This window comes from Aquarana catesbeiana, linkage group LG06, assembly GCF_042186555.1.
Source record: "Aquarana catesbeiana isolate 2022-GZ linkage group LG06, ASM4218655v1, whole genome shotgun sequence".
NCBI lineage: Eukaryota > Metazoa > Chordata > Amphibia > Anura > Ranidae > Aquarana > Aquarana catesbeiana.
The window spans coordinates 262069203-262082538 of NC_133329.1; the positions used below are offsets into that span (position 1 = coordinate 262069203).

The window sequence follows — 13336 nt, forward strand, 5'->3', positions numbered from 1 at the left end:
AAGGAAAGAGAAAGAAGAAAAAGGGTTGAAAGGTAGAGGTATGGTCCACAAGGTTGTCCCGCTCGTCAGTTTATTATTCTTTTTAGTTCTCTTTGAAGCCTTAGAATGGGTGTCTCTGTAAGTCATTTAATCTGTTACCATGGCAACAGGACAGAGTCATTGAAGTTTGACAGGAACTGTTGTTTTATCCAAGGATGCCAAAGTTTTTCAAATTTTGGAATTTGATTTTGATCGATGGCTACCATCTTAGCATGGGACATTGTATTATTCATTCTGTGAATTGTTTCTGCTAGTACCAATGTAGGAGATTTCCATGCCTTGGCCACTGTTTGTTTTGCAGCCGTTATTAGTTGGATCATAAGTTTGAATTGAGAGAGTGTTAACCATTCCGGTTTTAGATTAAGTAAAGTTAAATATGGATCTGGTTGTATTATTTTTTTAAATATTTTAGATGCAATCACGAAGACTTCCTTCCAGAAGGTTTGGATTACTGGGCACGTCCACCATATGTGTAAATATGTGCCTATTTCTGGGCATCCTCGAAAACAAAGAGCTGAGGTATTAGGTGAATATTTTGCCACTCTAGCGGGTACAAGGTACCAGCGAGTTAGGACTTTATAATTTGTCTCCAGTGCTAAGATGTTGGGTGAAGATGACTTAGATGTGAGCCATATGTTAGACCAGTCCGTGTCTTCTAAAGTTCGTCCCAGGTCCTCCTCCCACCTCTGAACGTAAGAGGGTCTATTAAGATTTGCTACTCCATATAATTGATTATAAAGTGATGAAATTGTACCTTTAGCAAATGGATCTTTTGTACAGATTGATTCAAAAATGGATAATTGGGATAATGGTGTATCCCCCTTTAGGAATGGTGTATAGAAATTTTTGATTTGGAGATATCTAAATATCTCAGAGTTTGGTAGATCATATTTTTCTCTAAGCGATGGGAATGAAAGGAATGATTTAGATGCTATGAAGTCATTTAGTGTCTGAATGCCTGATGTTGTCCAAGCTTTAAAAGAATTTGGGTAGATCCATGCCGGATAAAAGGCCGGATTTCTGATAAAAGAAAGGAGAGGATTGTGTGGAGATTGTAACTGATATTTGGTTTTTAGTTTATCCCAGAGAGATAAGAAGTGTTTAGTTATGGGATTATGAATTTTAAAGTGGTCTTTAGGATCAAGCCATAATAAATTTGATATTAATAGAGGGTCATTTTCTGTAGCCTCTATAAATACCCATAATGGGATTTCCTGTTTTGCATGGTATTTGGACAGACTGGCCAAATGTGCTGCTCTGTAGTAGTTAGTAAAATTAGGGTATCCCAGGCCTCCTTTATTTTTGGGAAGATGTAGTGTGTGTATAGGTATACGTGGTTTAGAAGAGCCCCATATAAACGAAGTTGCTCTTTTTTGTACTATTCTCAAAAAATAGGAAGGAATTGGAATAGGGAGGACTCTGAATAGATAAAGCAATTTGGGTAGAATAGTCATTTTGATTGCATTAATCTTCCCTATCCAGGATAAAGGAAGTTGCGACCATTGTTTTATTAGATTTGTGATCTGTCTTAATACAGGAGGATAATTGGTTGAGAATAAGTCAGAATGAGATGCTGTTAAATGAATTCCAAGATATGGGATTGATTTTTCTGCCCATGTGAATGGGAGTGCAGCCCTAGCCGGGATCAATTCCATGTTTGTGAGTGAAATATTAAGCACTAGGCATTTCTTAGGATTAATCATAAGGCCGGATAGGGCTGCAAACCCATCAAGAGCTGGTATTAAGTTAGGACCAGAGACCTGTGGTGATGATAGAAAAAGTAATATATCGTCTGCAAATATACATAATTTGTGTGTAATACCTCCTACTTCAATGCCAGTTATAGTTTGGTTTGTTCTGATGTATTGGGCCATGGGTTCGAGTATAAGGGCAAATAATAAGGGAGATAATGGGCAACCCTGTCGGGTACCTCTTTCGATATTAAAGGCTTCAGATTTGTATCCAGCATATTTTATATAGGCTTTGGGTTTATTATATAATGCTTTGATCCATGTTAAAAAGTGGGGTCCAAAACCCCATTTTTGTAATGAATATTGCATATATTGCCAGGATACTGTGTCAAATGCCCTCTTAATATCGAGAGATAGAAAACATAAAGGGATTTTCCGTTTTTTAGCAATATGTGCCAATAACACTGCCCTGCGTATATTATCGCCTGCCTGTCTATTTGGTATGAAGCCTACTTGATCTCTATGTATTAATTTTCCTATAATGCTATTGAGGCGTTTTGCTATTATTTTTGCTAATAATTTAATATCGAGGTTTAACAGAGAGATAGGCCGATAATTCACACAGGAAGTATCATCAGAAAGGGGTTTTGGGATCATACAAACAACTGCCATTAGTGTTTCTTGCCGAAAAGAATGTCCATCTAGAAGTTTGTTAAAAGTTTCAGTGAGAATGGGAGAGAGTATTTCTGAGAATGTTTTATAGTATAAAGCCGAGTAGCCATCTGGGCCTGGTCTTTTGTTAAGCTTTAGGTCTTTTATGGCGTTAGCAACTTCATCTATAGTTATAGGCTCATCCAAACTGCTTTTTTGATTCTGAGATAACTCAGGTAAGGTTATTTTTGAGAAGAAGGATTCAGCCTCTGTAGGATTAAATTCATTGTTTGTCTTGTATAAAGTTGCGAGATGTGAGTGAAATTTATGGACTATTTTAACTGGATTACAAGTGTAAACATTTTTTGCTAATTTCAAACGTATTGGTTTGAAAGATTTGTTAGTTGAATTTAATGCCCGAGCCAAATATGTACCTGGTTTGTTTGTATTCATGTAGAAATTGTGTTTGGAGCGTTTGAGGGATTTATCAACTGACTCAGTGAGAAATAGATCGTATTCCAATCTAGATTTTTCCAGATGAGATTTTGCACTCTGAGATGGATTATCTTGAAATTATATGTAGGCTGCATTAAAATTGAGTTCTAGTTTTTTTGCTAGATTTTTGCGTTCCCGTTTAAATAGTGCCATTTGTCTTTGTATTGTACCACACAAGACAGGCTTATGAGCTTCCCACAGTGTTATTGGGGAGATGTCTGTTGTATTATTAATTGATATGTATTCCTTTAAAGCTTGTTCAATGGCCATCTGATGTAGTGGGTGTTTGAGCATTATGTCCGGTAAGTACCACGTTGGGTCATGCGCTTTTGGTATGGCTGAGGCTATAGTAGTGTATACTGCATTATGGTCAGACCACGGAATCGGAATTATATCTGATGCTATAATTTCTGGTATCATTCCTATTGTTAGAAAAATATGATCTATTCTGGTGAAGGTTTGATGAGGGTGCGAGAAATAAGTGAATTTCTTTTTCATTGGGTTACTTTCTCTCCATGAATCTACCAGATTGTATTTGGAAAGAAGTTGAGAAAAAGGTAATCTAGAGGTTATTTTGGATGGTGTAAAAGGTGATTTATCTAGAAATGGGAGGAGGACCTGGTTCGAATCCCCACACATTATCACTGTTCCTATTTTGTGTGTATTAATCACTTGTAATATATGTGAGAGGAATGGTGTAGGTTGTTTGTTAGGAGCGTAGTAGGAAATCACCGTGATTGCTGTATCCATTATATAACCCATGAGTATCAGGTATCTAACTTCTGGGTCTTTAATTTCTGATGATAAGGTGAATGGTGTGGATCGGTGAAATGCAATTAGAGTTCCCCTTTGCTTGGTACAGGCAGAAGCCGTGTAAATTTGTTGATAAAAAGGAGAAATATATTTTGGAGTAGAATCTTTGGTGAAGTGTGTTTCTTGGAGGCATACTATGTGAGCCTTCTTGTTATGGAAAGTACGGAAGGCTTTGGTCCTTTTTTGTGGGACATTTATTCCCTGAACATTCAGGGAAAGTATATTCAGTGGTGCCATGGCAATAGATCAAATAGTTTTGACTTACTTTTTGTTATGCAGAGCTGACTGCGCAGATCAACCTGTGTGGACTGAAGAAATGAATAGATAGAAAAGAAACCAGTGAATTCTGGAGTAAAGAGTAAACAAAAAACATATGAGATTAGATGATACATTGTATAAATTATTTTTTGCAAGTAATTATTATTATTATTATTATTATACAGGATTTATATAGCGCCGACAGTTTACGCAGCGCTTTACAACAACATTAGGGCAGACAGTACAAGTACAATACAATTCAATACAGGAGGAATCAGAGGGCCCTGCTCATTAGAGCTTACAATCTAGGAGGGAGGGTCAAGTTATACAAAAGGGTAATAGCTGTGGGGGATGAGCTAATGGAGAAAATAATGCAGTTGTTAGATGGAGGCAGGATAGGCTTCTCTGAAGAGGAAAGTCTTCAGGGATCGCCTAAAAGTGGATAAATTTGGAGACAGTCTGACAGATTGGGGTAGGGAATTCCAGAGGATGGGTGAGGCTCGGGAGAAGTCCTGGAGGCGGATATGGGAGGAGGTGATGAGGGAGCTAGAGAGCAGGAGATCTTGGGAGGAACGGAGATGGCGTTTAGGTTGGTATTTTGAGACTAGGTTAGTGATGTAGCTGGGGGCACAGTTGTGGATGGCTTTGTAACTTATTGTTAGTATTTTGAATTTAATTCGTTGGGCGAGTGGTAGCCAATGGAGGGATTGGCAGAGAGGGGTAGCAGACACTGATCGGTTTGTAAGGTGGATGAGTCTGGCAGCAGCATTCATGATGGACTGAAGGGGGGATAGTCTATTTAAAGGTAAGCCAATGAGGAGTGAGTTGCAGTAGTCAAGGCGAGAGATAACCAGGGAGTGAATCAGGAGCTTTGTAGTTTCACTGGTTAGAAAGGGACGTAGTTTAGAGATGTTGCGGAGGTTGAGGCAGCAAGCTTTGGAAAGTGATTGGATGTGGGGCTGAAAGGAGAGTTCAGAATCTAGGATAACACCTAGCACCCTGACATGTGGGGACGGGTGGATGGTTTTGCCATTGCTCTTCACAGAGAAGTCAGGGGAAGAGGCACGTGGGGGAGGAAATATTATAAGCTCGGTTTTGGACAAGTTGAGTTTGAGGAAGTGGTGTGACATCCATACAGATATGTCAGTTAGTAAGTTAGTGATGCGTGAGGAGACTGATGGAGTGAGTTGAGGGGTGGAGAGATAGATTTGTGTGTCATCAGCATAGAAATGATATTGAAAGCCATGAGAGGCTATCAGCTGACCCAGGGAAGAGGTGTAGATTGAAAATAAAAGAGGTCCAAGAACAGAACCTTGGGGGATCCCGACAGAGAAGGGAAGAGGAGTGGAGGAAGTAGAATTGTAAGTGACACTGAAGGTGCGTTGGGATAGGTAGGATGAGAGCCACTGAAGAGCACAGTCACGGAGACCGATGGAGTGAAGTTTTTTGAGGAGGAGGGGGTGGTCAACCGTGTCAAAGGCAGCTGAAAGATCCAGAAGTAGGAGTACAGAATAGTGTCCGTTGGTTTTTGCAGTTAGCAGGTCATTTGTGAGTTTTAAAAAGATCACAATTTACCCGTGAAAGAGAATAAATATCTCTCTCAGGGGAATAAGTGCCTTCGTCACACTCCCACATAATATGGTTGGGAGAATGAGGAGGGCTAATGGGGGTACACGGATCTTCCGCTTACAGGAGAGAAGTGCTATGTCAAAAGACATCAAAATGATGTTTCATTAATTGGAGTGCAGAATATAGTTTTTGTTGAAATTATTTATTCCAGGGTGGTTGTATATGGTTAGTCTTGCCCTAGGCTAAATAATTCAGTTAGAAAGGTACTGTTAATAACTTTGGTATTGATGAAGATAGTTTGAATTATTTTGGGATTTTAACCCTTTTAGAGTAAACAATTACATATTTTATTCATACGTAACTGTTTAGATATGTTAACTCATAAAATTGAGGTTGTATTGCTTCAGATTAGAATAAACAAAAACATAATTCTAGGAACTAGTTAGGTAATAATATATTTGTTTTAAGAAAAGAAAGAAAAAGCTTCCATTACTTCTGGATTATTGAACATATTTGTCCTAAAAAGTAATAAATCTATTGTTATTACCTGATAATATATAACTGAACAAGAATTTCCTTATTTCACTTATATATTCTAAGGCTATATGAATCAGAAGTAATAAGAAATATAACTGGAATGTAACATGATCCCACACAGTGTGTGACTATCAGAATGCAGTTACATTCAGTTATAAATATAGGTTTTTTATAGAGAACCATCTCTTAGTATAATAAATGAAGAGATATCAGGAATTAGGATGTCAGTCCATTGAATCTTCTTGGTCCATGGATGATGTGGCATAACGGCCTCTTTTGTGAGAATGATGATTCCCATTTTGTTCTGAAATTTTCTGGGTGCTGCCTGAAGGTGAAGATGATGCCATTCTTCTGCGTGTGGGAGAGTTGCTGCTTGTGGGTTCTGTCAGATTTAATTTTAAAAAGGTTTGTTGTAGTTCATCTGCTGATCTGCTTCTGTAAATTGTACCTTGGTAGTTAAATCTGACTGAAAAGGGGAAGCCCCATTGATACATAATGTTGTGGCGTTGCAGTTCCATTAGTTGGGGTTTCATGGATCGTCTTTTAGTAATAGTAAGTTGGGATAGGTCAGCAAAAATTTGATAATTGTATCCTTGAAAATTAAGTTCCTTTTTTTCTCTTGCAGCAATTAGTATTTGTTCTTTCGTTCTGTAATAATGAAATTTTGTGATTATATCACGTGGGGGTCCATGTTTCTTTTTGGCTGTGAGGGCTCTGTGTACTCTGTCCAGTTCTAAACGTTCAATAGGGATATCTGGCTTTAGTTCTTGTAATAGAGCAGTAATAGTAGATTGCAGGTCTGTCACAGTTTCAGGTATTCCCCCTATGCGTAAGTTTGAACATCTGGCTCTATTTTCGTAACCTTCGAGCTTAATTTGAAGTATTAAATTCTCTTTTTTTAATTGTTCCAATTCTGTTATATTTTCTTGGGTTGTAATTTCAATTTCATCCATTTTTATTTCTAAGGCTGCGGTGCAGTTTCCCAGCTCTCTTAATTCTTTGGTTAGGCTTTTTGTTATTTGGTCTGAGGTTTGTTTTAAAGCCTTATGAAGCATCTTTTCAAATTGTAATAATATTACTGGGGATACTGAGGAGGCTTGTGGAGAAGTTTGTGAGAGGATTTGTTCTGTATCTGACTCAAATGGAGAGTCTTGCTGTGACATTTTCTGTCTGTGAGAGCGCCCTGATGCTGTATCTTGTGAGTTGACTGGAGCTGCTTCAGCTGCAGTGAGTGCCTGTGAGCTCTTTGTGAGGTGATTTTTATTTCTGCCACGGTTTCCTCCCAGTACCATATTTCCTTCCCAAACTTTCACAGTTTGTTTCCAGGGGCAAAAAGGTTCAAATGGATACCTTTTGAGCCTGCAGGCTCCGCTTTGTCCTTCTCTTCTCTCCTCAGCGGTGTGGAGCTCTAACAATGCATGTCTGCTCTGCTAGGCTCCGCCTCCTGCCCCCCACGTTTTCCAAGTACATCAATCCATTCATTGGCTTCATATCGCTTGTGTCAGTATTATTATTTTTTATTATTATTATTTTTTTATTTTTTTTAACCCTTTCCCCCCCCCCCCCTCATCTTAGAGTTTTCTCCCTTACACATATCTCCCATGGCCATGGGAGATATCGATTTTCTACCCTCAGACTGGTAGGGTCTCCATGTGAATAGCTGGGGCCCCTTTCCTTGCTAAAAAAATATAAATTAGTTAGATACCCACCATATGTAGTATAAGGTTTTCTATATGGCTGATATATGCGATTTTATGGGGGGGTTATTATTATATTTAATTTAATTTACGTTATTACTGTCATATATATATATATATATATATATATATATCTTTTGTGCATTTGCAACAGTATATGTGTTCTTCCTATTGGGTAGAGTTCACACCATTTGTGATTTACCAGATACCAGCCGGGACATGTCGCTAGAGAGTCCTAGGTTAAGAATATATCACCTACTTTGGTGCAATTCTATTCATCTATTTGTTTCTTGCTACATATATGTCTAGAATGGGTCGATAGGAGCGCATTCATTTATGTATATATGTTGCGCTCACCTCCCTATCGTAATAGTTTTATGATTTTAATACCAACAGCAATCATTGTGTTTCGTTGTAACGGGAACCCTTTTTTATCTTGCTTGCAATTTAACCTCATCTATTTAATGCTATTGTTGGATTAAGTAAGGGTAATCACTCCTTCCATGTATACCAACATTGATTTACTAGATATTGTCTTGAGAGGGCATGTGTGTATACACACACATATATGGATAGCCTTTAGGTGAGTTCGGCCTTGCGATTCATTATGTGTTGCTATGCATTATATAGATGCGCATGCGACTCTCATTTCATTTTATTTCATTTTATTCAATTTAATTGTATATTTGATCTGTGTTTTTTTTTTTTTTCTTTTTATTTCTATTTAATTGTATATTCTTGGCAGGTGACTCTCTGGTGATAGCTCGGTAAGCTGATCTCCTCTGTGCATTATGGCTATGTTGCCTGTGTCCCTTGAATATTCCCAGCATCAGCATCAGTCTCTCTCTGACCCTCCCCTTTCCCTCCCCCCTCGGATGATGTGGTTTTATTACCATTGCATCAGTAATGTATGTCATTATGCTGAGTCTACCCAGGTGTTGACCAGCCTCACACATCCCTCTACATCTGCGAGCTTGCGCTGAGGATATGCGTGCGCACCCATACACTCTCGCTCACAGCGAGTATGGGCTGAAGTGGTTGGAGGTAGCGGGGTGGAACGCATATCCACCTGTACTTCCGGCCTGTGCCTACTGCACATGCGCGGGCGGAAATGACGGTTTGGGTAGCCGGATACCGCCGGTGGAGCGCATTTGTATCCGAACTTCCGGGTCCTCAAGGCAGCGTGCGTTCCACCGGCATCTGGAGCCCTCTAAAGCCATCCAAAGCCATCTGAAGGTCCTCTGGAGCCCCCTCCGGTAAGTACAGCTGGTACTATTTTTCTTACTTACAGAGGTGGCACAGGTGGTACTGTTACCTCTGTCTGTCCACACCTATACGTATATACATGGGATGTGACTTTGGTATAGCCCTGGACAGTTCCTAATCAGCACGTAGATATAGTCCCTTCTGCAGGGCTGGACTGGGACAAAAATTTGGCCCTGGACTTCACCCAGACTGGCCCACTTTGACAGGTCTCTCCCATTCCGGCTTGCCACCCAAGCCCCCCCCCCCCCCCCCCACTAGCTATTAGCCGTTCTACATTATTTCTCTTATAGGCAGTACCAGTGGGGAAGCTAGACATTATTTCACCTGGGGCAAAGAATCAGTTTGGTGCCCCCCCCCCCCAATGGAACAAGATTAGGCAGGAAAGTGAGGCCGCCCTCCTTCCAGATCGTATGATGAGCTTCTAAGTGTTGACTCCTGAGCATCATGTCTGTATTCAGGTGCGCTGCATAACTAGCCAGGGAGAGGAGGTGAGCACTGCGGGGGGGACAGAGGACTGGAGGGAGGCAGCGGTCCACTGTCACTGAAATCGGCCCACTGAGCCATCGGCCCACCGGGAAACTCCCTGTAGTCCCAATGGCCAGTACATGCCTGCCCTTCTGTGACTGTTCGATATGACTGTTTGAACTGCAGAGGTGACACAGATGAGTTGATTAGGTTACTTTTGCCTGCTTACTTTCACATTTATACTTACCAGGTGGCCATAGTATAGTCCCAGATGGCCCGTATTAGCCCGCAGGATAAGTGCTCTATAGTGCACTATGATTGGGTACATTTATTATACCAATTATTATACCATTAATTAATATCGACCTATATGCACGCTTTTTCTCGGATGTGAGACTACTATAGTGTTACCATGAAGACATGGTGACACCTGAAAGGGTTCTTTCAGCTGGGAGGGTTTTTTTTTTTTTTTTGCCTTTGGGAGGGGGGAGTGGCCATGGTAGGCTGGTGCTGGTGATCATTGGGAGGCTAGGTTGCATGTATGCACACATATATAGAGGAGCTCTTACCTGTAAGCAGTCACCACCCGCTTAGGCTCTGAGGAAAGGGGCTCGCCCCCGAAACGCGTTAGCCTTGCCGCATCTACTTGATGTCCGGTCCCATTCTATCCTGGTGTCTGTTACTGCATACTTGCAGTCCATGTCCATGCCTGTATTTCAAGCTCGTTTGTGAGTATGTTACTTGCTATTTACTTTTTAATAAACGCTACCAGTGGTAATGCGCTAGGTCGGTGCGCCCTCTCTTCTTTTTGTTTCCTCTTTGTAGTTTTTGAATGCCCAACATTCTGAAGAGGGCTGCAAGACGCCACATACCACTAAGCCTGCTGGCCTTAAATCACACACTGGATATCTAGACACTTGAGCGCAGGAGAGAGACTTTTTCTCTTTTGGTTATAGGCTGCATTCATGGCAATGGAGAGACTGCATTCATGGCAATGGAGAGGCTGCATTCATGGCAATGGAGAGGCTATATTCATGGCAATCGTGAGGTTGCATTCATGGCAGTCGTGAGGTTGCATTCATGGCAGTCGTGAGGCTGCATTCATGACAATGGTGAGGGCTGCATTGATGGGCACTGACCCTTATTTTGCTTCTCAGTTCTTTATTTAAAATTTAATTTTTTCCTGAAACTTCCCTCTTAAAGTGAAGGTGCGTGTTATACGCCGTTAAATACGGTATATCCAAATAACATGCCCGAGCTCATCCTTAGTCCTGAGCGGCGCTCGGGGATTCGTTGGGGGCCACAAAAGATATATATATATGTATATATATCCAAATAACACGCCTGAGCTCATCTCTTCACCACACACAGCCACAAGGGCAAGAGAATTCTTGATGGCCAGTGTATTAGTGCTCGGACGAACACACTTAGACCGAATTTTAATGGTTCAAAGAATGTCAGGTAAAATGGTCGGCCCTCACGCATGTTCACTTCATCAAATCTGGCCCTCTTTGAAAAAAATGTGGACATCCCTAGACTAAGGAGACCCCCCAGGCACTATATAGAAAGGAATTTTTCATTTTTATGCTTTCACTTTAAGCATCAATAAATCTCTGCTCATTTAAAAAATGACGTTTTTTACAAACTTTTATTTCATTGATACATGTCCCCCGGGGCAGTACCTGGACCCCCATAACCATTGTATGCCCAATTACTTGCATATAGGCCTTCAAAATGGGAACTTGATTTTTCATGTTCGGGTCCCATAGACTTCAATGGGGTTCATTATTCGGTTCCAAACTATCGCAATGTTCAAAAGTTCTGGTGCGGAACAGGGGGTTGTTCGGCCCATCCCTACTGTTTAATAATATTTTATAATTTTTTTAAACTGAACTGTACATTATCTGTTTAACTACCAAATTATTTATATTTGTAAATAGTCAGTTAGGTTATCCAGGTTGCCCTTGTGAACAGCATAGCCAGGTCGGCAACCTCAATTTTCTCTTTTGCCATAAAGTAATACAGCTTTATCATCACCCTGTCCTCATACTGTGACTAAAAAAAGTTGTAAGTACAAGCACCAGAAAGGAGGATTCTGTGTCAGGCTACATCTCCATGACATTGCGAGAGGTATGACTGTCTATAAACACTGTGGAGTATAAATATTTCTGCTATGAATTTTGATTGAGTTAGTTTAGGCATTTTATATGGTTCCATTTTTGAAAATGTTGTCTACTTATACCTAGATTTGTCAACAAGACAGAAATCCTGCTGTAAATCCAATAAGAACTGCAGTGGTTGTAACTCCAAATGGCTGGAAAACATGTTAGCAACATCGTGAAAGAGTCTTAAGCTGGCCATAGACAGATGGAAATGTGTTCAGTTGAGCAGGAGACTGGCAAATTTTGATCCGTTTATGGGCAGGCTGGTTATACTGAAGTTGATCCATCTTTCCTAAAACCCATGGCTGGGCCTAGCCATCCACTATCTGCTTTACTTAAGTCATACCTCCCAACTTGTTGAGATGGGAACAAGGGACACCTTTTAGCAAAGGTATGTAGGCATAGGACACACCCCTGTCACGCCCTCTTAAAGGAGAATTATACAAAAAAAATTATTTAAACCCACAAGTGCTTTTTTTTCTTTTACCACTACTATTCCTTTATACTAGCTAAATTTAAAATGGAGCCATTTAGAAATTGGATGAAAGGTTTAGCCCTGGGAAACACTTTTTGAAAGCTAAAAAATGCATTTTATATAAATATACATCAGACCAAAATGAGGGACAAATGAGGAGGAAAGAGGGGCAGAGGGACTTTGTTCCAAATCAGGGACAGTCCATCGAAATCAGGGATAGATGGGTGAGTTGGGAGCTATGACTGAAGTGCCCTCAAAAATTAGCTGGATGGAAATGATGGTTATAAGATCGTATTAATAACTGTTTATCTTGCAGATGTTGAAACTGAAAATGACATTGCTGCTCTAAGTCTTCAAGACCGAACAGAATCTGAGGTTAGTTAAAGACACTACTTGCCATTACAGTATCATGTTGTAAGGTGTCAGCCCACACAAAATTGATATTCAATTAATGTTATCTGATGGGTTGGTTTATCGCTGACTTCTCATGGGTCTTTAATAGCAAACTCTTCTTGTGCCTCGTTTCCACTGAGCAGATTGGTTTCGGGTCGGTACAGTTTGAATGGCCTAGAATGGTCCGGTCTATTCTGGTGAGCGTTTCCACTGCCAGTGTGACCACAAGGGGCCATACAGGGTTTAGAAAAAATGCCTCAGCATAGCACAGCAGAGGCTTTTCTGTCAGCCAATCAGTGGAATGTATCGTAGCTCTGCCCTAACATCTGAAACAGGACCCTGAATGGAGCAGTACGGTTCAGTTGTATGGGCCGCTTTCATAATGGAAACACCCAAAATAGCGTACTGTACCGAACCAAACCAAACTGATCCGCTCAGTGGAAACGAGGCATTGCTGAAGTTTCAACGTTTACCACCCTCCAAAATGGCATCCTATTTCCCTTGAGGACCTGGGAAATCTAAGGCTGGCAACAAATTCTCACCAAAATGATGGGCTGTTTTGTATCTGCCCTGCTCGCTGCACCTCCAGGACTTGGTATGATATTTTCCCTGACAATTGCATGGTCATGCGATCCTAAACCCAAATAAAATGTATGTCTTTTTTTCCCCACAAATAGAGCTTTCTTTTAGTGGTATTTGATCATGTTTGGGGTTTTTATTGTTTGCGATATATACAAAAAAAGGCTGACAATTAAAAAATAAGACCTAGCGTGATTGTTGGTGATGGCTGCAATATAAGCCCTACCCCCCAAATAAGCCCTTGTT

General features: G+C 40.5%; 1 protein-coding gene across 2 annotated transcripts in view; it reads left to right on the forward strand.

Annotated features, from left to right (window-relative positions):
- CASP10 (caspase 10) overlaps positions 1-13336 on the forward strand; it is a 153704-nt gene that overhangs the window by 108160 nt on the left and 32208 nt on the right. For both annotated transcript variants that reach the window (XM_073633255.1, XM_073633256.1), the window contains exon 8: positions 12435-12493. In XM_073633255.1, the coding sequence (XP_073489356.1) occupies positions 12435-12493 (59 nt within the window). The remainder of the gene's footprint in view (positions 1-12434; positions 12494-13336) is intronic.